Source organism: Rhinopithecus bieti, unplaced genomic scaffold, assembly GCF_001698545.2.
Source record: "Rhinopithecus bieti isolate Rb0 unplaced genomic scaffold, ASM169854v2 scaffold_56246, whole genome shotgun sequence".
Taxonomy (NCBI): Eukaryota; Metazoa; Chordata; class Mammalia; order Primates; family Cercopithecidae; genus Rhinopithecus; species Rhinopithecus bieti.
In genome coordinates this window covers 760,034-783,816 of record NW_016821943.1, presented here as the reverse complement: position 1 = coordinate 783,816, position 23,783 = coordinate 760,034, and the positions used below count along the sequence as shown (strand labels likewise).

Below are 23,783 nucleotides of genomic sequence, written 5' to 3'. Positions count from 1 at the left end.
ACCCCGCCCCGCGCGCCCCCGCTCCCGCCCGCGCCTCACGTTGCTGGTGGCCGCCAGGTGCGTGATGCCCGCCAGGATGTGGAACCAGATGCCGATGTCCTGGGCGCGCTCCGCCACCGGGCGCCGGTACTCGCAGACGAACTTGCGCGCGTCCAGGCGGATCTCCACCCAGTTGTTGAGCAGAGCGAAGAGCGGCGCTAGCGGACAGGCGGCCACGAAGATGGTGACGAAGCCGAACTGCAGCACTGCGGGGCGGGGGGCACGGCCGGGCTCTCCCACCGTCCGCCCTCAGCCCTCGGGACGCGCCCCCCGCGGAGGACCGGCCAGTCCACGTGGTGCCGCCGCCCCATCGCGGCTCATTCCCCCTTCTGGCCTCCTTCGTCCTGGACCGCGCAGCGCCACGGCCATCGCCCCTGACCGGCCCCAGGCCGGCCGTCCTGCCCTGAGCTCCGTGTTTCCGGCTGGTCACGGCCTCCCCCGGCTGGGTGAGTTCATGGACTCACTCGGGGCGGGTGTGGGAGCAGAAACCTGCTTCTGATTTTACAACCGGCTTCTCCACTCGCCCCTCAGGGGAGCTGTTAGGAGATGGCTCTTTGGAAGGGGTTCCTGGGTCTTCGTCCAGAATTACTAGTGAGATCATTGGGGTCCAGGGTCCAGTGGTGGAGGGTCAGGGCATCCACTCCTCGCCCTGGGAACTGCCTGCTCCCTTTCCACAGAAGCCGCCGCTGCGCTGGGGAGCTCCAGGCCGTGCCGGCTCACATGCCCTCTTCATAGGTTAAGAGCTGCCTGCCAGGCACAGTGTCTCACGCCTGTAATCCCCAGCACTTTGGGAGGCTGAGGCGGGTGGATCACCTGAGGTCAGGAGTTCGACACCAGCCTGGCCAATACGGTGAAACCCCATCTGTACTAAAAATACAAAATTAGCTGGACGTGGTGGTGGGCACCTGTAATCCCAGCTACTGGGGAGGCTGAGGCAGGAGAATTGCTTGAACCTGGGAGGTAGAGGTCGGAGTGAGCTGAGATGGTGCCACTGCACTCCAGCCTGGGCGACAGAGAGAGACTCCGTCTCAAAAAACAAAACGAAAACAGGCCCGGGACGGTAGCTCACGCCTGTGATCCCAGCACTTTGGGAAGCCGAGGCGGGCAGATCATGAGGTCAGGAGATCAGGACTATCCTGGCTAACATGGTGAAACCCCGTCTCTACTAAAAATACAAAAAATTAGCTGGGTGTGGTGGCAGGCGCCTGTAGTCCCAGCTACTCGGGAGGCTGAGGCAGGAGAATGGCGTGAACCCGGGAGGCGAAGCTTGCAGTGAGCCGAGATTGCACCACTGCACTCCAGCCTGGGTGACAAAGTGAGACTCCGTCTTAAAAAAACAAAATACAAAACAAAACAAAAATATTGCCTGATGATTCCTTCTCCCTTTGTCAGCTCAGAGCCAGACCCTGTGCTGCAGCGACAGCACAGGTGGTGCAGACTCGCCCTCCAGAGTGCACCACCTGTGCAGGCAATGAGCCACTAGTACTGGCCACCACCTGTCAAGGTGACAGTTGTGGCTCTGCAAATAGCGTGAGCATTGAGGAGATTTCTGGGGACGTCGGCTCTCCAGGCCGCTGCCTGGCAGTGTGGCTTCGCCCTTGGAGGGCTTCTGTCAGCCGCCGGGGCCTGCCCTCCTAATTCTTCCCTTGCTCTGGCCCGTGCTTTCTAGGTCCAGGGACCCTAGGGGAGCTCCGCAACGACCCCGGGGGCCTCCTCCCTGTGCCGGTGCCCCTCTGTCCTCAGCCAACCCTCCTGGGTGCCCCTCTGTCCTCAGCCAACCCTCCCGGGCACTCTCAGGGGAAAATAATTCCTTTCTGGATTCTCCACAGGCCCCACCCTCTGTCCCCACCCCACCACCAAAGCACATTTCAGGGCAGATGTAGACAGAGCAATGTCAGGCTGGGAGGTCCCTGAGCAGAGTGGCTGCCCATCCCTGCCCACGGCGCCAGCCACTGCTGCAGCTGCTAACGGGCTCCTACCCATTTCCAGGTACTCGTCGAACAGACCCTCACAGGGCACAAGCTCATAGTCGGCCTCCCAGGGCCCCTGGCTAGCCCCTGGAGAAGCTCCTGCCTTCGTCTTCTTGGAGCGAAGCCGGAACTTCTGCCACCAGCCCTTTAGCTTCCTGGGGATGGGAATACAGGAAAATGGCCTTTGATCCATGGTGGGTCTCAGTGACTGCTGTAGTCCTGGGGAAGATGTGGCCAGGACGAGCCTGTTGCTTTGCAATTCAAGGCAGCAGGGAGGGGTGGGGTCTGGGGCCCAAGGGGTGGACACAGTGAGAGCCAAGACCTTTGCAGATCGGACTCAGTGAAAGCCTCTGTGTCTGCTGGTCAGATGCAGAGGGGCGGTCCACCCTCCCAGCCCCCTGCATTGTTCCTTAAGGCTTTAGGGGTAATGGGCTCCTCCCAGAGTTGCAAAGCAGTGCCCAAGAGCTCTGCCAAGGTTGGGAGCGAGTGGACAAGGACCACTGTTGTGTCCCAGGGAAAGCAGATGTCATGGAGGCCCACGTGTTGGGTTCGTCCTACAGGGGACGTGTGTGTGTTGCCTTATCACACTATCACTTGTCCCCGCCCTGCTCCTGCCAGGCACGGAGCTCCACCCTGCACCTTATGGTCTTGTGGTTTCACAGCACCAATAGTCCCCAGAGGCAGGGCCACCTCTCAGGATGTGGCGTGGCCACCATCTCCCAACTGCTATTTGTGGTGGCCCAGAAAAGGCAGTGCTGATTTGGGCGCTGTCTTCTGCAGGGAGATCAGGTGTTGAGGGGGCGCTGGGAGGGCGCTCAGATCAGTCTGGCCTTGAGCGGGAGGAGAGGCCCTGGGCAGCCTCTGTGAAGGACTCTGGCTTGAGAGGGGGACCCAGTTGCCTTGATGGGGGCCACAGTGCCTGCCAGTAGAGGTGGCACTAAGGAGATGGGAGCCTTGTGGTCAGGATGTCCCTGGCAAGGGCATCTGAGGCCGACGTGTCTGAGGATCAACCCTGGGCCTGGGGCCTCCTTTTCCTCCTCCCTCTTGTGCTACATTGGGGGCTGGGGATGCCAAGGAACACCCTGGCCCAGCCGCAGCATCTCTGAATGGACACAGCCATCACCCCAGCCTGGGCCCAGGATCCCAGACCCCCTCCCCAGCCAAAGCTGGTCCCAGGGGTAGCGCCTTCCACAACCATAACCTAGAAGACCTCAGCCAGCCACATGGCAGCTGCAGGGCTGGCAGCCCAGAGCCCGGGGCAGATGGCCGGGCACACTCCCCATCCCCCTCCCCAGGGAAGGTGCTAATGTCCAGGAAGGGATGGACCCTGCCTTCCCTTCACCTCTTCTCCCAGCTAGGGCTGGGCTGGAGGCTGCTACCACCAGGTGCTCTGGGGTCCCTTGGTCCTTCGATGCCACCCAGAGTGGAGTGGGGGACTCACGGGATGAGGACCTCTTGCATGTTGTTGATGACCTGCTTGCCCACCATGATGACCAGGAGCTCCTGTGCCAGCTCGATGAGGCAGCCTCCGGCCGCGCACTACGGCAGCAGGGCTCAGGTTAGCTGGGAGAGGGACCAGCCACTCACCCACCCATTCCTTCTTGTCTCAAAGCTGGCCCTCTTCCTGGCTCCCCACCTCCCTTCTGACATGCCTTGGGCACCTCGAGGGTTGCAGTGATGCTCCCACCACAGCTCCCCCTCCTGACCTCACAGGAGCCACCAGGTCCAGCTGGAAGACTGTGCATTGGAACAGCTGCAGGGGGCACTGCTATAGGTACCTAATGGCACCCCAGTTTTCCTTTGGAAACCCCACAAGGGGTTACATGGGGCTGACTGTAGCCTCTGGCTTCAGGGCAGACCCACGAGGCAGGCCCTACCAATCAGTGACCCCGTTCAAGCCAGTGAGAGGGGGACACAGGGAGTTCCTGGGAACACGTGCCTTGCAAGGGGTGCTAAGTCCGAGAGTGTCGGCCACACCACAGGCACCTTCCCTCCAGGTGGGATCATCTTTCTGAGAACACAGGCCATGCTGGGCACAGCAGTGCAGCATTTTGAACACCTGGATCATTCATACCTAAGCCCGCATAGCCCTGAGCATTTTCAGCACAGGAGCCAAGAAAATTCCCCCTCCCCCCTTTTTTTTTTTTTTGAGACGGAGTCTCATTTTGTTGCCCAGGCTGGAGTGCAGTGGCACAATCTCGGCCCCGGCAACCTCCGCCTCCCAGGTTCAAGCGATTCTTCTGCCTCAGCCTCCTGAGTAGCTGGGACTACAGGCGCCCACCACCATGCCCGGCTAGTTTTTGTATTTTTAGTAGAGACGGGATTTCACCATATTGGCCAGGCTATTATCCAACTCCTGACCTCGTGATCCACCTGCCTTGGACTCCCAAAGTGCTGGGATTACAGGTGTGAGCCACCACACCTGGCTGAAAACTCCCTTTTTTGTTTAAGCCAGTTTGGGTTGGGAACTTTTCCCACTTAACAGTTGAAAGTCCTCTGGCTGGTCCATTGTGGCACCTGCAGCCACACTCCCCACTCCATCCCTAGCCTTCCCTTTCCCTCTCACATGAAAATGGAAAGCACCCCTTTGGGGGCAGCCACTTTGCAGTTGGGCTGGCTCATGGCCCAGGCCCCATGCAAAGTCTGTCTCCTCCTCCTCCTCTTCCAAAAGGAGAAGAGGTCTTTCAGGCCAGGCACTCAGCAGGGGTCCACTTAGGTCCCAGTCCAGCCCAGAGGCCACCTGTGGATGGCTCCAGATGCACCCACCCTGCTGCCTGTGACCCCAGCTGCTGGGACATGCCTGGCCCGAACCCAGGAGGGGCCATGCATCAGGGACAGTTTTGAGGGCTTCTCTACGGTGTCTTGGAGGGGCTGTGGCACAATGGAGACTACTTCTGGGGTGATGCACACATCGATTACTTGCACCAGGATCTCTGTCTTGGTGTCTGCTTTGCAGGAACCCCCATGACAACAATGCTTCATCCTCTACCAGGTCAACTTCCACTTACTTTCTGAAAAACCAGGTTCATACCTGGCTCTTAGAGATACGGAGTCACAGGCAGAGCCCACTGTATTGATGGGGAGAGGCCAGCCGGCCACTGGGAAAACCCCGACAGTCATGGCGGCAGCACACGAAGCCTGTGAGGGAGGCCAGCCTCTGCGGCCCCTGTGTGCCAGAGGCTCTGCCTCCACCATAATGGCTCACACTTGTCTCAGGTGTGAATTGGGTTAAAATGGGGAAACAGTAATACGGGCCAGGACAGCTGGGGTGGGGTAGGCTTTTTGGTTTGCTTGTTTTTATTTTTGTGGAGATGAGGTCTCACTATGTTGCCCAAGTTGGTCTCGTACTCTTGGGCTCACGCGATCCTCCTCCCTCTGCCTCCCTAGGTGCTGAGATTACAGGCGTGAGCCACGGTGCCCGTCCCGGAGTGTTTGGGTATGGTTCTGAATGGGACATATTGAGGGTCAGAATAAGTGGTGAAGAGAGGCTGGGAGTCCTAAGTGGTCAGCTGCACAGCTGGCCCTGGCTGGGCGATGAGGTAGCCGGTGGCGGGAGGAATTGCAAATCAAAGCTCGAATGGAAGTGAGAGGAAGCACACAGCTCATCCACCAGCCCCGGGCCTCAGGTACACTTACCTCCTCGTTGCGGACTCCAAACAAGGTGTGGTAGTTGCCTGGGTATCCCACAAACCTAGGAGAAAGTCAAGGTCATGAGCCTTGATGAAATCTTTCCTGTCTCCTCCCACTTCCCTGGGCTCTTGAGGCCTGAGCAGAGTTGCTGCCCCTGCCCTGGAGGGAGCACGAACTGTGGCGTAGAGTCCAGGCTGCAAGGTGGGCCTCCTGTGGACCCCCGAGCTGGGTGGGGACCAAGAGGTGGGCAGCCCCTGTTTGCTCAGAGGTGCAGGGCGGCATGGTTCCCTGTCCCCTGCCTGGGTCTCCTGTTCCATCCTCCACCCTGCCTGAGCACGGCTGGGTGATGCCTGGTGCCCAGGCAGCGGGAAACAAGCAGAACCGAGCTGGGGCCAGAGGGAGAGGTGTCCACCAACCTGCCCTTGAAGAAGGCAATGTAGATGGGTGAGGAGTAGAAGTTGACGAACTGGAAGATGAACACCTTGAGGGTGAAGGCGTCCTCGAACTTGGTCTGGGTGCGGTGCATTTCTGTGGCATGGAGAGCCTGGGCTCAGTCCCTGGGGGAGTCACTAGCATCCAACTAGGGGCCCCCTCTCCTAGGACCACCTTGCCACACACGGGTGAGGAAAAGGCCATATCCAGATATTTTAAAGAAGGGGACAAAGTATGACATTTCCAAAGTCACCCAAAAACATGTTGATAAGAGGAGCTGGGAAAATGGATAATACCTATATCCCAACACTAATAATGAATGTGGTGCACACAGGCAGGCGGTCGGGGGATGGGTCAGAGAAACAGAATAGAGGCTCGAGGCCAAGGCTGTGAAGGGGACTGGGCTCTGGTGCAGGTGCCAGAGTCAGGAGCATAAAAGGCTAAAGGTTACCGGAGGGAAAGAGGGAGGCACAACGCCCCACAGTTGCAGAAGCAGCTGGGCGGCTCCCCTCAGGGCCCTGCCCTTGGCCTTCCAGCACCAGGAACCTCTCCCCGAGACACCTGCCACCTGCATAGGTCTTTCCCTGACACCCACCTTCCCCTGGCACCCAGCAGGGTGCCTCCTCAGCACTTAAGCCCTCTCCCATTATCTGTAGCTGTGCAGGCAGCCAGTTCTGTCCCCTCTCCTAGAACCTGGGCTCCAGGGCAGGGCTGCCCGCTTTTGTTCAAGGCTATTCACCCCCAGGGCAGAGCAGGGCTGGTGAGAGGCAGCAACTTATGGAATGAATAGGTTGGTCCCTAAGTGTTTTTTCTCAGGAAATGAGACAGAGAAAGAGAAGGCTGAAGGGAGGGGACGGGAGAGGGAAGAACTGAGAGGCAGTTGCCCAGTCCAGCGGCCGATCCCCCACGCCACCCCACAGAGGCTCAGCGGCCCTATTCTGGAGGGACGTCTCCCACCTGGGGACCTCGCAGCCTGGAGGGGACCCTGTGGAGGGGCGAGAATTCCTTGGGTGCTTGAGTGCCCCCAGGGTCCTTGATCTCCAGGAAGGCCCTGCTCACTGCTCTTTTAAGGGAGCCTCAGGGGAGTCTCAGACACCTCCAGTCGGTACCACACTTAGAAATGGGGGGCACTGGCATCCTAACCCAGGGATCGTTTGTATCCCACCTGGGGTGCTAAAAACAATCAGAAAGAGAAAGAAAAGCAGGTGCCGTGGCTCATGCCTGTAATCCCAGCACTCTGAGAGGCCTAGGCAGAAGGATCACTTGAGGCCAGGGGCTGGAAACCAACCTGGGCCACATAGTGAGACCCCTGTCTCTATCGAAAAAAAAAAAAAATTCAGCTGGGCACAGTGGTCCCAGGTACTCAGGAGGCTGAGGCAGGAGGATCCCTTGAGCCTGGGCGGTCAAGGCTGCAGTGAGCCGTGATCATGCCAGGGCACTCCAGCTTTGGCAACAGAGTGAGATCCTGTCTGAAAAGAAAGAAGAAAGAAGAAAGAGAAGTGAGGCCGTGTGTGTCAGTGAGTGAGAAAGTCATGTTCTGGCTCGGGGCCGGCAGGGTGGGCCCCTGGTCAGTGGCTGGCCGGCCTCAGCCCACTCACCCCATTGTGTCAGGACGTGGGCCAGGGACACATAGATCTTGGAGAGGATGAGGATGAAGATGAGGTTCACTACAGACCCTGTGAGGCTGGCGATGCGAGAGGCCTGACAGGAGACAGGCAGTCAGAGCTGGATGAGGGGCTGCTCAGGGCCCCCCGAGGCAGGCGGCAGAGGCTCACCCAGGCTGCGAGGAGGGTGTTGCGCGACCTGGACACCACGATGGCCATGATGGCGCGGTACAGGATGATAGACACGAGGCACATGACCACGACGGCCACCTGCAGGGGCGGGGAGGCCTGTGAGCCCCTTCACAGTGGCTTGGGCACCCCAGCACCCTCAGGCCATGGCCCCTGACAGCTCTCCTAGTCCACTGCTGGCCCCAGCACTGCCTCCTCTGGGAAGCCCCCTGCCTCCAGCCCTGGCTGTACTCCCAGGCGATGTCCTTCCTGATGGGTTGTTCAGGCAGAGGTGGGGTTAGGGTTAGAGGCTGGGCCACATCTGGGTGTCAAGGCAGCCACTGTGAATGTTAGAGCCATCCCATCCCAGGAACTGGGGATTCCTGACATCTTGGCAGGGTGGGAGGGGTCCTATTAAGAAGCCCCTTTGGCTGGAAGGCAAGACAGGGTGCAGCGAATGGCCCTGCTGGGGTGCCTGCTCTCTTTTCCTTGAAACCGACCCCCTTGCTTGAAAAATGCCCCATGCCCACACCCACAGGGAGACCCTCCCAGGTCCTCTGTATGACTCTCAGCTGGGACCCCACAGCCAAGCCCTGGGCTCAGCCCCTCCCTGGAGCCTGGGCACATGGGAGCCTCTCTGCAGGGAGTGAGGATCCTGTGCCCAGAGGAGGCATCTGGCCTCGGCACCACGGTGCGATGGAGGACAAAAACCACCCCACGTGGTGCAGGAGGATGGAGGCATGAGTGGAGGGCAGGGGACCGCGTACCATCACGACGATCACCACCGAGCCAGCCAGCATGCGGCGTGCGCGGCTCCTCTCGGGGAAGTAGGGCTCGTCCTCACCCGTGATGGGGTTCGGGGCTGTCGTGGGGGCTGAGGCGGCAAACTGGGGCCGAGGCCTCTCCTGGAAGGGAGCCGGTGCTCAGTGGTGGCCCTTGCTGGGTGTGACCGTGGTCCAGCGGGGGTGGCTCACCTCGATGTCCTCGTAGTCAGAGCAGTCCCAGCGGTAGGCCAGCGTGGCACTCTTCCGCTTCCAGTACTCCAGGAGCAGCACGGCCCACAGTGCCATAAACAAGCTGAAGAAGACGGTGCCGCCGTGGTCGAACAGCCGGCCGGCCTGTGGCAGGGATGTGAAGCGTCCAGACTTGCTTGGGACTGGAGGCCCCTTGTTCCTTCCAGCATTCCTTCCTTCTGGAATGGGAATGTGCATCCCACATACATCCCCCCACTGTGTGTTTTGTTTGTTTGTTTGAGATGGAGTCTGGCTCTGTTGCCCAGGCTGGAGTGCAGTGGTGCGATCTCAGCTCACTGCAAGCTCCGCCCCCCGGGTTCACGCCATTCTCCTGCCTCAGCCTCCCAGGTAGCTGGGACTACAGGTGCTCGCCACCACGCCCGGCTAACTTTTTGTATTTTTAGTAGAGACAGAGTTTCACCGTGTTAGCCAGGATGGTCTCGATCTTCTGACCTCGTGATCCACCCGCCTCGGCCTCCCAGAGTGCTGGGATGACAGGCGTGACCGGCCCCCGACTGTGTTTTGGAAGCACAGACCCACAGAGGGGGAGGAATTTTGCCTCAGGACGGCCCACACCCAGGTCTCACCCACACCTGACTTTGAGGATGTGATTTGGGACTTTCTGAGCTGAAATTTTCATGGGATTTTGGACTAGAGTTAATGCTGTAAGAGGCTGAGACTTTGGAGGATGCTGAGATGAGGTGAATGTATTTTCCACATGGGATGGACATGAAGTTTTGGGAACCAGAGGATGAACTCTAGTGAGTTGAATTCTGGCCCCCAAAAGATAGGTTCGTTGGGAACCTCAGAATGTAATCTTATTTGAATAAGGGCCTTTGTAGATTAAGGATCTCCAGATGAGAGCACCCTGGACAAACCCTTACAAAAGGGGAGAAGAGGAACCAGCACGCAGACACAGAGGGGAAGGTCAGGTGGAGACGGAAGCGGAGATTGAAATGAGGGGGCCACAAGCCAGGGAGGACCAAGGCCCGCCAGCAGTACCAGAAGCCAGGAGAGAGGCCTGAGGTCGAATCCCCAGAAGTGGCCAAGCCTGCCAACACCTTGATTCTGGACTCCAGCCCCGGGTCTGTGAGAATGAGTCTCTGCTGTTTTAAGTCCCCATTTGTGGTCCTAGGAAACATCCAGGTGGATTCCCAGGAGTGAAATCAAAGGGCATCTGGCCCGTCAGTAGTGCCAAGGGCTCTGGGTCCAGTGCACGTGGGGTACAAGCGAGGCCGAGGTCCCTGGGAAGGTGGACAGACCTAGGAAGCATGCCAGGCAGGTGGGGGGACAGTGGGGCTCAGGGACTGCAGGAGCCTCCTGCCCAGGTCTCGTAAGCTGGGAATTCTGCTCAGAAGTCCAACCTTTTGGTTCTGCCTGTGCCCTGGCGGCTCCAGGGTTTGTCTGCCTTGGAGCCAAGGGCCAGGTGCCCCCAGAGTGCCAGAGCTAGAGTCCTGGCCTGGTGTGTCCTTGAGTGAGAAGCACTAACATGGGCCACTACTGAGTGCAGGCACTCTGCCAAGTGCCGGGAGGTGTGTGCCAGGCATAACCCCAGTTCCAGGCGAGAGAACAAAGGTTAAGGAGCTCATGGAGCGTTCCGCCTTTACACGGTGACAAGCAGGACAGGGGCTGGTGCAGGCAGAGTCAGGACCAGGACCAGGGGAGCTGCCCTCCTCATCCCCCAACTCCCAAATCCCTTACCCCACCCACCTCTTCTCATACCTGGGCCAGGGCACAGGCGCTAGAGAGCAGCCAGAAAGGGCAATCGAGGCAAAGTGGGCACATCTCAAAGCTGTCCTTGCTGCCACACAGTTCCTGCCTTCAAGGCATGGAGTGGAGGGGTGGGAGTTAATGGGGGAGGGGGACTGGTTGCTCCTCCCAGCCAGGTGCCTCCCTTGTCCTCTCTCTCCCCACCACTGCCTTTGCCAGACCCAGCATTTCTTTTTTTTTTTTTTTTTTTGAGACAGAGTCTCGCTCTGTAGCCCAGGCTGGAGTGCAGTGGTGCGATCTCGACCTTGGCGTCACTGCAAGCTCCGCCTCCCGGGTTCACGCCATTTTCCTGCCTCAGCCTCCTGAGTAGCTGGGACTACAGGTGCCCGCCACCGCACCCAGCTAATTTTTTGTATTTTTAGTAGAGACGGGGTTTCACTGTGGTCTCGATCTCCTGACCTCGTGATTCGCCCGCCTCGGCCTCCCAAAGTGCTGGGATTACAAGCGTGAGCCACCGCGCCCAGCCAGGCCCAGCATTTCTTAAGAAAATAGTTGTTTTAAAATATATGCCATGACAATGTCTGAGTTAAGTTTCTGAATTTCAGTTCCATGATAAACTAAAACAAAAGCCCATTTATTAATATTATAAGAAAGCTTACATTATTATAATAAATAAGAGTGCCAATAAAATTAGCATGGGAGCACTCCTGCCCATCTGTCAGCCTTGGAGCACTCCTGTCCATCTGTGTCAGCTTTGGAGCACTCCTGACCACCTGTCAGCCCAGGGGTGCTCCTGTCCACCTGTCAGTCTTGGAGCACTCCTGACCACCTGTCAGCCCAGGGCCTTCCTGTGCACCTGTCAGTCTTGGAACACTCCTGTCCACCTGTCAGCCCGGGAGTGCTCCTGTCCATCTGTCACCCTGGGAGCACTCCAGTCCACCTGCCAGCCTTTCAGCCATGTCCACAAGGCCCTCTGTGACACTCCTGAGGACAGGCATGTGCTCACCTCTCACCTCAATCACTTCAAGCACCAGCTGTCTGCACAGGGCCTCACACCCGGGGGTCCCCCCATCCCACATCCCTCTGGAGGCCCAGCACCAGGCCTCAGAGCTGCGGAGAGGGAACACTCACGTGGGTATATCTGAGAACACCAGGAAGCAGCCCACCAGGAACACCAGTGTGCCCACCACCGCTGCTGGCAGGAGCCAGCCTGTGTAAAACCCTGTAGAGAGGATGGCAGGGCTCCACCATTAGGAACCCGGGCTTGGGGGCCCCAGGTAGGGGTCTACACAGCCATGCTTGTCCCCTAGGGACCACCCTCAGCCCAGCTTGGGGGCTGGGGCCCTATGTGAGGAAGCCAAGAGGTGCACAGGTCTCCCTGGCAGCTCTGGCATGGCCCCACCTTCTGGGCCTCTGCCCTAGACTCTGGACACCACACTGACCCTGACACCAGTCCTGCTGGGATTCCGGCCCACCAGGCTCTCCACCTCTGGATGCCCTCTCAGCCAGCTCACTCCAGCCAACCTGCCCAGGATGGACAGAGAAGTCCCTCCACGTCCTGCTCACCACAGAAGTGTGGGCCCACCCATGTTCCAGCCCCAGGGAAACCACGGGTCATTCTGGGTGCCTCCCTCCCCACCGCCCAACCCCCACCCTGGCCCCTGCCTCATCTGACCACAGCCACAATCCCTCAGTTACCCCAGGCCCTCAGCATGTACCCCGACTGCCTCCCATAGGCCCCAATCCTGTCTCCTGCCTGTCTCTGCTGGCCAGAGTGACTGCTGTGAAATGCAAGTCTGCCTGGAGCCCAGATGCAGCCCTGGCCCTGCTTGCCACAGCAGCCCTCAGCCTGGCCATACTGTTCCAGGGTTGCTGCTCCAGGCCCTGAGATGGCCGGGTGAGTCCTGGCACACAGGAGCTGTGCCTCCACCCCAATGCTGTACCCCAACTGCCCTTCCATGCCTGCCGGCCCCACCCACTGCCCTGGCTGGCTACATTGTCTGGGTCCACTGTGGGGCTGTGTGTGGGGAGGAGAAAGGACTTTGGAAGTTCTGGGGCACAGAATGAAGGGGCTGGGGCCGACCCAGGATGGGGAAGGGAGGGTGCCAAGAGCTGAGTGGGGTGAGGGCAGCCAGGACCCAGGAGGAACGGCTCTGGGGTTACCTGGGGCAGATGGGCATCTGGAAGGTGCTGGCCTGCTTGGAGATGAGAGGCTTGGCCTGGACCCAGGCAGGGGTGACCTCCCTAGGATGGAAGTTTCTGGGGAGGCCCCAGGGCCTCATGGGCCAGTGACAGTCAGGGAGGGAGTCAGGAGAGACCCCCACCAGCAGAAGGGGTTCTCAGCACTGTTACTGGGTCATTAGGAGGCCAGGGCCCAGCATCATCATGGCACCCAGTTAGAGTGACTAGGTTTGGGGAGAGCCAGGAGGGCAGCCCAGCAGGAGTCAGCCAGGCGAGGCCAAGAGCCGTGCCCACTGTCCAAGCCCGCACGCATGCCGCCCTCCAGGGGCATGGACTGGCAAATTGTTACAACCTGAGACCAAGCTGGGGGAGCCCAGGTGGTCTGGGGGGAAGCTGGGGGGACTCACCGAGCCAGGCGAAGTAGAGGGCCACCTTCTCTCCGAAGTACCTGCGCACGTGGTCCAGGGGCTGGTACTTGTTCCACTTGCCCCAGTGTGCCCAGTGCTGGAAAAGGACTTGGCGCTGGTTGAGGTGCGGAGCCTGTGGGCCCTCTGGGGGCGTCTTGAAGGGGCCCTGGGGGCGAGAGGACTGTGGGCAGGAGACTCTCCCTGCTTATCCCACCGGGCACTGCTGTAGGTGCGGGGACTTCAGTGTGGGACATGGGCAGATGAGGCCCGGGAGTTTGGGATTGCTCCATGAAGAAAAAATAGAGTAATGTGGAGGGGTGGGTACAGGGTGGTCCAGGAGGACCTCTCCAAGGAGGGGACATGTGTGGTGAGGCCTCTCTGACTCCTGGGCTGTGAGGGTTCAGGGCAGGGAAGAGCCTGGAGAGGCCACCCTGGGAGAAGCCAGTGGCCTTGGTCCAGGGCCCAGCACCTTCTCTGGGTTGGAGATTCCCCAGGCTGGTGTCCTGTGCTGTGCGTCCTGGGCCCTGGCTGGCAGAAGGAGCCGCCCCATTGAGGTGGGACATCTGGCATTTCCACAGCCACTTTTCATTTAACCTCCATGATGGCATTGGGGCAGGACTGGCCCCTGGCCACACAGCAGTGGGCTTAGGCCTGACCAGGCCCCGGATGCCCTGGCTGCCTGCGAGGCCCCTGCCCTGCTTGACCAAGGGGAAGGCTCGGGTGGCGGGGGGTAAATGGCCTCCTGCTCCCCACGGTGGCTGTTTTCTCAGGGATGATGGTAAGGCTGACAGGAACAGGTGCAGCAGCAGCTGCCCCGGTCAGTGCCCGCTTTGGCATTGCCTCAGTTTACCCAGCTTCTGGAGGGGATAAGAGACCTCACTGTGTTTCCCAGCAAGAGAAGCTACCCAGAGAGACGGAGCCATAGCATCCAGAGCCCAGGGACTGGCCTATTCCCGTGTTAGGCACCACAGTGTGGGCTGCAGTCCACGCAGAGCTGGACCTGAGGCCCTGGACAGGCCATGGGATGGCCTGGTCACATCGCCACGTGTGTGCGTTTAGTGTTCTGACTCCTGGGTGGTCACGCCGCCTGACTGTGCCTGCCCCACACCCGCCTCCCTGGGGCCAACAGGACCCAAGGGGACTCATCCCCCATACCCAGGCTGGAGCCCCCAGTCCCCGAGCGCACCGGGCTCAGTTGTCAGGCAGTGATGACCAACCTTGCGGCCAGAAGCTCGTGGAGTCTATGCAGGTTTTCTTAGGCTGGTGTCCTGTGCTGTGCGTCCTGGGCCCTGGCTGGCAGAAGGAGCCGCCCCATTGAGGTGGGACATCTGGCATTTCCACAGCCACTTTTTCATTTAACCTCCATGATGGCATTGGGGCAGGACTGGCCCCCTGGCCACACAGCAGTGGGCTTAGGCCTGACCAGGCCCCGGATGCCCTGGCTGCCTGCGAGGCCCCTGCCCTGCTTGACCAAGGGGGAAGGCTCGGGTGGCGGGGGGTAAATGGCCTCCTGCTCCCCACGGTGGCTGTTTTCTCAGGGATGATGGTAAGGCTGACAGGAACAGGTGCAGCAGCAGCTGCCCCGGTCAGTGCCCGCTTTGGCATTGCCTCAGTTTACCCAGCTTCTGGAGGGGGATAAGAGACCTCACTGTGTTTCCCAGCAAGAGAAGCTACCCAGAGAGACGGAGCCATAGCATCCAGAGCCCAGGGACTGGCCTATTCCCGTGTTAGGCACCACAGTGTGGGCTGCAGTCCACGCAGAGCTGGACCTGAGGCCCTGGACAGGCCATGGGATGGCCTGGTCACATCGCCACGTGTGTGCGTTTAGTGTTCTGACTCCTGGGTGGTCACGCCGCCTGACTGTGCCTGCCCCACACCCGCCTCCCTGGGGGCCAACAGGACCCAAGGGGACTCATCCCCCATACCCAGGCTGGAGCCCCCAGTCCCCGAACTCACATCGTGCAGGGGGAAGGCAGCGCTGAGGACACCCTCTGCCAGAAGCTGGTGGATCCCAAGCAGGTTTTTTTTCTCGTGGCCATACGGGGTCTTGGCCAGGATCTCAAACAGCTGCAGGGGGTGTGGAGGATGGTGCGGGTCACCGATCACGTAATAGCAGAACAGGGATGTCCTAGCTAGCCTGTCTTCAGGCCAAGGCCACGGACGGCCTCTCTTAGCCTTCTGGTGACAATAGCTATCTGATGGATCGCTATTTGTGTCACCACCTCACATGCAGGATGCCCCTGCGCCAGGGTGGCCTCATTCTCCCGCTCTGCAGGCTCGGAGGCCTTGACCAGCGCCACACGGCATGTGGGGGTTGAGTCTGCACCCAAAGCTGGGCCCCCGCCTGGCCATGCACAGCCCACTCTGAACCCGCACCCTGGGTGACGGTGAACACAGCAGCCTGGGAGTCAGCTGTGTCCAGGGTGTGCCTTGCCCCTACCTGGGCAGCCCACGTGACTGTGTGCCCCGTGGTGGTCCGCAGGGCCTCTCCTGGGTAGGCCTGGACTGGCCCTTCCCTGCCTGCAGGCCTCAGGAGCAGGCCTCCTGCCAGGGTGCCTTCGGCCTGCCCCACCTGGTGCCGCCCATCCTTGGACGATGCTGCAGGGCGGGTCTGCTCCCAGCCAGCAGGACCCACCCTGCCTGGGGCTAGTCTCGGCTGTCCCACGTGTCCATAAATCTAATATCTATTTTGAGCCCTGGGGTCCCAAAGGGGAACTGGGCCCTTCCCCACCCCTCCCCTATCCCAGACCATGGCCTGCCCTGTGTTTCGAGCTGAGGTCAGCCTCTACAGTTTCCAAAGCCTCCAGGACTAGGCCTCAGGCCTCTGATCTCAAGCGGGCCTTTCTGTGTCCATGGAGGCTGAGGGCTGGCAGGATCCTCAGAGCCAGGTCAGGGTTTGGGGCCCGCAGCAGGGACCCCCACTCACAATTTGGTGCCTCTTGGTGCTTGTGAAGAAGGTATCCTGGTTGTCACTCCCGAGGAAGCTGTGGGCATGTGAACGGTGCAGAAGGTTTGGGGCCCAGGTGCTGGTGCACATGCAGGAGCACAGGCCTGCGGACACAGCCCTCGCCCCAGGAGAAGCAGCTGGCTCCCTGGCAGGTCAGTGGCTCCCGATTTTGCCTTTCACATCCCCGGGAACAGGAGGCCACAGGAGCCCCCAGATACCCAGAACCCCTCACCACACACAGAGTGGGGGGCAGCAAACTGTGGTCGGGCACAGGGCAGGGCGGTGCAGAGAGGGCCAGGCTGGCCAGGGAGGCCCATCCCGTGTGCCGCCCTGAAGCTCCGGCATGGGGCTGAGGGTGCTCGTGGGCAGTGTGGACAGTGACTGGGCAGGGGTCCTCCCTGGGAAACCAGAATCTTGGGAAACCATGGGTGGGGCAACACGGAGTGAGACTGAATTTCCCACCAGCCCCAAAAGGAGGCACCCCGTGTGGCAGAAAGGCTGCCCTCAGCAGTGGTCCCCGACAGCAGTCCCTGCCACTTCTGGACTCCCCCAGTCTATAGGCCTGGTGCCATAGTGCGACTGGCTTTGTCCGGTAGTAATGTGTGTGGACGACACACGAGTCGTTTCCAGGAGGGAGTCAGTGTGGGCAGAACTGGTCCCTGTTTTCTACCTAGGCAGTTGGGGAGGCTGTGATGAGACAGAGCCTCCATCACCCAGGCCCTGAGAGACCGTGGTGAGCAGGTGCCGCACTGACCCACCACACGTGTGCCTGAGCAGGAACTGGACCTTGCGTGTCCAGCCACTGGGCCTTGAGGGGTATCTGTCCTGCAGCACAACCGCCCTAGCCTGGCCGATGCAGCTGGTCTGGAAACGCAGACACGTGACAAGCATGCCCACCTGGCCTGATTCCCTGCCGAAAACTCGAGGTGAGGGGAGTCCTGGGGAAGGATCAAGTTCCGCTCACTCATGCACCGACTCCCATTCACTCCTGTTCTTTCCTCTGACTGGCAGGGCCCCTGCCTTACCGTGGCAGCTTGTTCACTCTGAACTGGCAGGAGTAGTACTCGGGGGGCACGTCTGGCACAACCTCCAGCAGGACATTGGGGATGCCCAGCCATGCCAGCAGCTCGGCCGACCAGTTGGAGGCCTGGTTGGGTAACTCCTGGAAGGAAACGTCAGTGGCTCCTCCCACTGCTGAGAGGAGGGCAAACGCCCCACGTGGGAGTGGAGGTTGTGCAAGTTTGCAAATTGGGCAGCGGGCAAAGGGGCTCCAGCAGAGCGAAGGAGCGCGGTAGACCCTGGGAGGGCCCAGGAGAACCCCTTTCCTTCTCAGGGCCTCAGGCTCCGAGGCCACTTAGCCTGTCAGTTTGTAGCCCAGAGCCCCTCAAGTGGAAAAGGGATGGGAATTGGTGAGTAGCGTGTCTCTGCCACCCGCAGCAGTGAGGGTCAGGCCAGCCAGTACGGTGGGTGGCGGACCCACGTCCGGGCCCAAGATGGTCCAGGTCCCTGAGGTCACCTGGAGGCAGCCTTCTCCACCCCACGTCCACAGGCTGGGCCCTCAGCAGGTGGCCTGGTGGGGGTCTGGGCCTGGAGGGGTCAGCTCAGTGCGCACACACTGTTCACCCGACCCCATCTCCCGTGAGCCCACCATGGGGGATGCCACCACCTGCCCCGTTTGCCCGGTGATGTTTCTTGGGGTCTGGTGTTGGGGTGGGTAAGAGGAGCCCTCCCAAGGCTGTCGGCATTGGCAGCTGGATGCAGTGTTTGGGGACCAGTCACCAGTAACCCTGGCTGGGGGGACCTCCAGGCCCACCCTGTCCCCATGCCTCCCGCGTACCTGCAAGGGCAGCTTCAGGCGCAGGTCTTCGGCGTAGTAGCAGAGCACAGCCCAGGAGGCGCTGAGGAGGGCGTAGTGCACTGTGGTGTTCCCGTCCTGGACGGCATGCTGTAGGCACCCAGGGCTCCGTGAGAGCCTGAGGGTGCACGTGTGTGTCCATTTGCACTCTTAGGAAAACACTGGCATTTCTGTAGCCATGGTAACACCTGACTTTGAATCTCCTATTTGATACATGACACCTGCTCCTGTGGACACGCCTCTGAAAGCTAACCAGGCCTCGACAGCCCCGTTGGGGAGTCGGCCCCAGCAACAGATTCGCTGCAGACAGCAAGCTGTTGGGGCTGGCATCACCTGCAGCCTCCCCTAAGGCTAGGGAGAGCCTTGCCCTGCTGGCCAGACCACGCTGACCCACACCCACCTCCGGGCTTGAGGGGCAGCACCTCCAGCTTTTGGTTTTCAACAATGAACAGTCGCCTCACCTTTGATCAGTCACCAGGTGTACATGCACGTTGTGCACAGACACGTTTCCGTGTGTGTGTGTACATATGGGTGGGCACTACTGTTTATGTTCACATGTGCACGTGTGTGCCAACATGTGACAGGCGCTCCTGGAGCCCGGGGTGGGTTGAGACAGGGATCTTCAGTCCAGTGGACAAGTGTCTCCTCTGAGTGCGAAACCCTTTAGTCCAGTGGCCCTCAGCCCTCACAGCCATCTGGGGTCCCCAAGTGCCAAAGCCACGGCCCCAGCTTGGGCAAAATGGAACAGAGTCAAGGGCAGACCCGGGCCCCCGGCTGGCTGTGATGTGCGCTGAGGGCTGACAATTGTCCTGGAGACCGAAGACCAGGCACACTTTGGGCAACGTGCTGGAACCACCGGTGTCCCCTGCAGTAGTCCCCACTGCCCTCAACGAAAGGGCAAACCTGCCCAAGTCTGGATGGTGACCTTGGAAACTCATGGGACCACAGCACCCAAGCATCTCTGTCCATAATAAAAGCAGGTGTCTTTCACCTCCACCTCCCAGACACTGAAGCAGATCCAGACTCAGGAGTGGGGGGCCGTTAGCTCTGTGGGCTCCATGTGCCAACACCTGAGAAGGCCCTGGAAGGAAGCCAGGGAGAGTGGGGCTGGCAGCATGGGGTCAGGGGATGTGGCAAGTGGGGGCTGTTCCCTGTGTGTTCTGGACAAGGAGTAGGAAACGTGGGAATGAGAAGGTGGGCGAGGGAAGAAAGGCACGGAAGGTGGAGGGGAGTCGGATGCAGGACTAACTCAGTCCACAGCAGGTTAAAACCAACCAGGACACCATCATGACCATGAGAGCCAGCCAGGACTGGGGAAAGATGTCTGTCACACACGCCACCAGCAATGGCTAAGTAGGCAGAACAGACAACAAGCTCCTGAGCCTTAATAAGAAAAAGGCAGGTGAGGCCGGGCGTGGTGGCTCATGCCTGTGATCCCAGCACTTTGGGAGGCTGAGACAGGCAGATCCCTTGAGGTTCATGACCAGCCTGGCCAACATGGGGTAACCCCATCTCTACTAAAAATACAAAAATTAGCCAGGTATGGTGGTGCACACCTGTAATCCCAGCTACTCAGGAGGCTGAGGCAGGAGAATCACTTGAACCCAGGAGAGAAAGGTTGCAGTGAGCCGAGATCGCGCCACTGCTCTCCAGCCTGGGTGACAGAGTCAGACCCTGTCTCAAAAAAAAAAAAAAAAAAAAAAAAAAAAAGGCAGGTGACTTGGGAGGCTAAGGCAGGCAGACTGCTTGAGCCCAGGAGTTCCAGACCAGCTAGGACCACAAAGTGAGACCTCATCTCTACAAAAAATACAAAAACTTTGCCGGGCACGGTGGTGTGGGCCTGTAGTCTCAGCTCCTCAGGAGGCTGAGCTGGGGAGATGGCTTGAGCCTTGGGCCTCAGGAGATTGAGGCTGCCGTGAGCCGTGACTGCACCACTGCACTCCAGCCAGGGCAACAGAACAAGACCCTGTCTTGTTAGGCCGGGCGCGGTGGCTCACGCCCATAATCGCAGCACTTTGGGAGGCCGAGGCAGGTGGATCACAAAGTCAGGAGTTTGAGGCCAGCCTGGCCGACATGGTGAAACCTTGTCTCTACTAAAAATACAAATATTAGCCAGGCATGGTGGCAGGTGCCTTGTAGTTCCAGGTACTTGGGAGACAGAGGCAAGAGAATTGCTTGAAACCAGGAGGCGGAGGTTGCAGTGAGCCGAGATCGCACCACTGCACTCCAGCCTGGGCAACAGAGCAAGACTCTGTCTCAAAACAAAAAACAAACAACAAAAAAAAACCTCTGTCTCAAGAAAAAAAAAGAAAAAGGCAAGTGACCCAATAGAAACAAGAGCAAAAGACACAAAAAGGCAATTCACATTATTGGAAACATAAATGGACCATAAACGTGAAAAATGCTCAACCGGCAGCACTGTTCACAATAGCAAAGACATGGAGTCAGCCTCAGTGCCCGTCAGTGGTGGGCTGGATAAAGAAATGTGGTACCTATGTACCATGGAATACTATGCAGCCATAAAAAAGGACAAGCTCTTGTCCTTTACAGGAATGTGGATGGAGCTAGAGGCTATTATCCTTAGCAAACTAATGCAAGAACAGAAAACCAAATACTGTATATTCTCACTTAGAAGTGGGAGCCCAACAATGAGAAGTTATGAACACAAAGCGACCAACAGACACTGGGGCTTCCTTGAGGGAGGAGGGAGAGGAGCAGAAAAAATGACTATTGTGTGCTAAGCTTAGTACCTGGGTGACGAAATCATCTGTACAACAAACTCCCGTGACATGAGTTTACCAATATAACAAACCTGCACATGTGCCCCCGAACCTAAAGTAAAAGTTAAACAAAAATCTCAACTTCTTTAAGAAGCAGGGAAAATGCAAATTAAAACCTGGTTGAGGCTAGGCGCGGTGGCTCACGCCTGTAATCCCAGCACTTTGGGAAGCCGGGGTGGGCGGATCACCTGAGGTGAGGAGTTCAAGACCAGCCTGGCCAATATGGTGAAACCCCGTCTCTACTAAAAATACAAAAATTAGCTGGGCGTGGTGGCGCACGCCTGTAATCCCAGGTACTCGAGAAGCTGAGGTAAAAGAATCTCTTGAACCCGGGAGGTGGAGGCTGCAGCGAGCCGAGATCTCGCCATTGCACTCCAGCCTGGGAAACAGAGCAAGGCTCTGTCTCAAAAACAAACAAGCACACAAGCACACAAACCATGGTGAGCCACAACCACATCCCAACTGATGGGTAAAACTTTAAAAGTCTGCAGTACCAAGTGTTGAGAAGTTACAAAGCAAGGGGCCTCAGGCCACTGCTGATGGTGGAAGCGGGGCCACCACATGGGGAGTGGTGTGGCCATCCATCTGCACATGCCTCAGCCTGGCACCCCTACTCCCAGAAGTTCCTGCCCACAGGCACAGGGATACACAACGTGTGTGCGCGCACACACAAATGAATTTACAGTAGCTGATTTTCATAATCGTCCCAGACTGGGAACGAGTCAAATGCCCATTCTCACAGCATCCATAAGCAAAGACTGGAATTCACACGCACAGCTGCCTGTGGCAAGGCAAGGGCGGGGCCCGGGGCAGCAGTCATCAACCACACCGGCGGGCCTCACCGCAGGAATGACCCCGCACGTGATTCAGCTCTGCCAATCTCAAAGCCAGGCTGTATTGCTTGATGATGTCAAATTGGCACTAAAATGGTAAAGAAACCCTGAGTGTGATGAACATAAAACTCAAGACTGATTACTCTGTGGAGAGGGAGAGGACAGGTGACAGCACAGCTTGCTCCTAGGGACAGAGGAAGCTGGTCAGAGGAGGGCGGAGAAGGAGCCGCGTGGACAGACCTGGCAATGAGCGGGGAATACAGCAGGGTGAGAGCTGGGCTCTGCATCCCAATCCCTAGCTGCCCCAAGCCCTGCCTGTGCACGCCTGTGCCCACACACCCAGCATCCTCTTGCCTAGTTCCTGTTTCTCACGCTCCCTGGACCTGTTGCTTAAATGATTCTAAGTGGTACCTCCCATTATCACTGAAAACAAACACGTGAAAGGACTTTTTAAGCTGTTAATTCTGTAAGCACACTGAGAGTCATAAACACAAATGACATGCCTACACAAAAGCTTTAATGCTGGAGGTGGGACACATGAATGGCAAAGGTAGTGTCAGAGTTTTCAGGTGACCCTGAGGGCTCCGGCCTCTACGAGAGAGCTGAGTGTGCCAGGAGGGATCAACGTTTACCCCGGCCTCTGGACAGCAGCTCCCTAGCCACAGGGAGGAGCTCATGGTGGGTGGCAGGGGGGCGGGGGGCGCTGATCTGCTCTGGAGTTCTGGACACCATGCCCTCAGGCCTCATGCGGCAAGGTCATGGGTCACAGAGTGGATGCAGGGCCTTGGGCCTTGCCTATGACCGCCTCCACGTACCTGGTCTACACGCAGCCCAGCCGCACGAAGATTATCCAGAAAAGTCTCCCGCCAGGTCCTGTGCGTGTCTGTTCTGTCCCGGGAGGCACTGTTCTGCTGCCAGTCTAGCTTCAGGTCCTCCTCCCAAACAAGGACAAAGTCTGCTGGGAACCAACAGGGACAGAGGCAGGAGCCTGGCTACGTGGCAGTGGCTGGCCCGGGGAAGGGCTGCCAGTATCCTAGCCAGGACGCAAGGGAGAGCCAGGCACTTGGACACTTGGGGCCGGTTCCTTCCCGGTCCCCTCTCATCCCAGCCAGGGCTGGGAGGACTCAGGGAGCACTTCCAGGTTCCAGGAAAGCCCTGCATTGGCCTGAGTGGGGAACGGAGGCCTGGAGAGGGGTTGGGTGTGGCCCTCTGAGATCCCTGCAGAGTAAGTCCCAAACTCCTAAAGGGGTCTTTAAGGACTTCAGGTGCAAGGCACTGTCAGACTTCCCTTCCTGCCACAGAGAATCATCAGCGCTGGAGAAAGTTTCTGAAGCCCCTGATTTTCTGGCATGAGACAGCGATGGATGCTGGGCTCAGGCCCTCGAGAGAAGAGGAGCGTGTGAGGTGAGCCTTCCCTTCCCTTCTTCCTGGGGGCATTTCCCAAACCACAAGGAGGGCAATAGAGCTCAAGCAGAGGTGTTGGTGGGCGAAGCGAATGGGCATCCGAATTAGGTGCTGCTAAGGGGGCTGGAGCTTGGGAAGAAGACGGAGCCACTGGCTCTGTGAGAAAGTCCCCCAGGCCCTTGGAGCACCAAGCTATTCACACACAGAGGCAGCTGCTGGAGGCCAATGGCTGACAAAGATTCCAGAGGATACACAGGGCTGGGGAATCTGAGCTCCAGCTGGAACACCCTGGTCATCCAGCAGAGACTCGCAGGCCACACCCAAGGAGTAAGGACGATGGAGTCCCCCCTTCTCTGCAGGGGATACATTCCAAGACCCCAGTGGATGCCTGAAACTGTGCAGAGTACCAAACCTGTATGCACTCTTTCCCTATACCTACCTATAATATGCACATACCTATGATATACCTATGATAACCTTCCTACGGTGAAGGTTAATTTATGAATTAGGAGTAAGAGATGAAAATAACTAATAATAAAATAGAATTATAACAGAATACTGTAGTAAAAGTTATGTGAATGTGGGCATTCTGTCTCTCTCTTTTTTAATATCTTATCGTGGCTGGACATGGTGGCTCACGCCTGTGATCCCAACACTTTGGGAGGCTGAGGCAGCTGGATCACCTGAGGTCAGCAATTCAAGACCAGCCTGGCCAACATGGTGAAACCGTGTCTCTACTAAAATAGAAAATCAGCCAGGCGTGGTGGCAGGTGCTTGTAATCCCAGCTATTCAGGGGTGGCAGGGGAGGG

At 58.6% G+C, this 23,783-nt stretch overlaps 1 protein-coding gene across 1 annotated transcript in view; it reads right to left on the bottom strand.

Moving 5' to 3' along the window:
* ANO7 (anoctamin 7) overlaps positions 1 to 23,783 on the bottom strand; it is a 40,029-nt gene that overhangs the window by 9,278 nt on the left and 6,968 nt on the right. The window contains exons 4-20 of the mRNA XM_017860654.1: positions 22,385 to 22,527; positions 17,939 to 18,046; positions 17,127 to 17,263; positions 16,081 to 16,138; positions 15,111 to 15,221; positions 13,155 to 13,320; positions 11,698 to 11,788; positions 10,579 to 10,675; positions 8,818 to 8,961; positions 8,611 to 8,748; positions 7,847 to 7,945; positions 7,670 to 7,772; positions 6,056 to 6,167; positions 5,646 to 5,700; positions 3,451 to 3,548; positions 2,019 to 2,164; positions 3 to 245 (exon numbers count right to left, since the gene is read on the bottom strand). Coding sequence (XP_017716143.1) covers positions 3 to 245; positions 2,019 to 2,164; positions 3,451 to 3,548; positions 5,646 to 5,700; positions 6,056 to 6,167; positions 7,670 to 7,772; positions 7,847 to 7,945; positions 8,611 to 8,748; positions 8,818 to 8,961; positions 10,579 to 10,675; positions 11,698 to 11,788; positions 13,155 to 13,320; positions 15,111 to 15,221; positions 16,081 to 16,138; positions 17,127 to 17,263; positions 17,939 to 18,046; positions 22,385 to 22,527 — 2,049 coding nt within the window. The remainder of the gene's footprint in view (positions 1 to 2; positions 246 to 2,018; positions 2,165 to 3,450; positions 3,549 to 5,645; positions 5,701 to 6,055; positions 6,168 to 7,669; positions 7,773 to 7,846; positions 7,946 to 8,610; positions 8,749 to 8,817; positions 8,962 to 10,578; positions 10,676 to 11,697; positions 11,789 to 13,154; positions 13,321 to 15,110; positions 15,222 to 16,080; positions 16,139 to 17,126; positions 17,264 to 17,938; positions 18,047 to 22,384; positions 22,528 to 23,783) is intronic.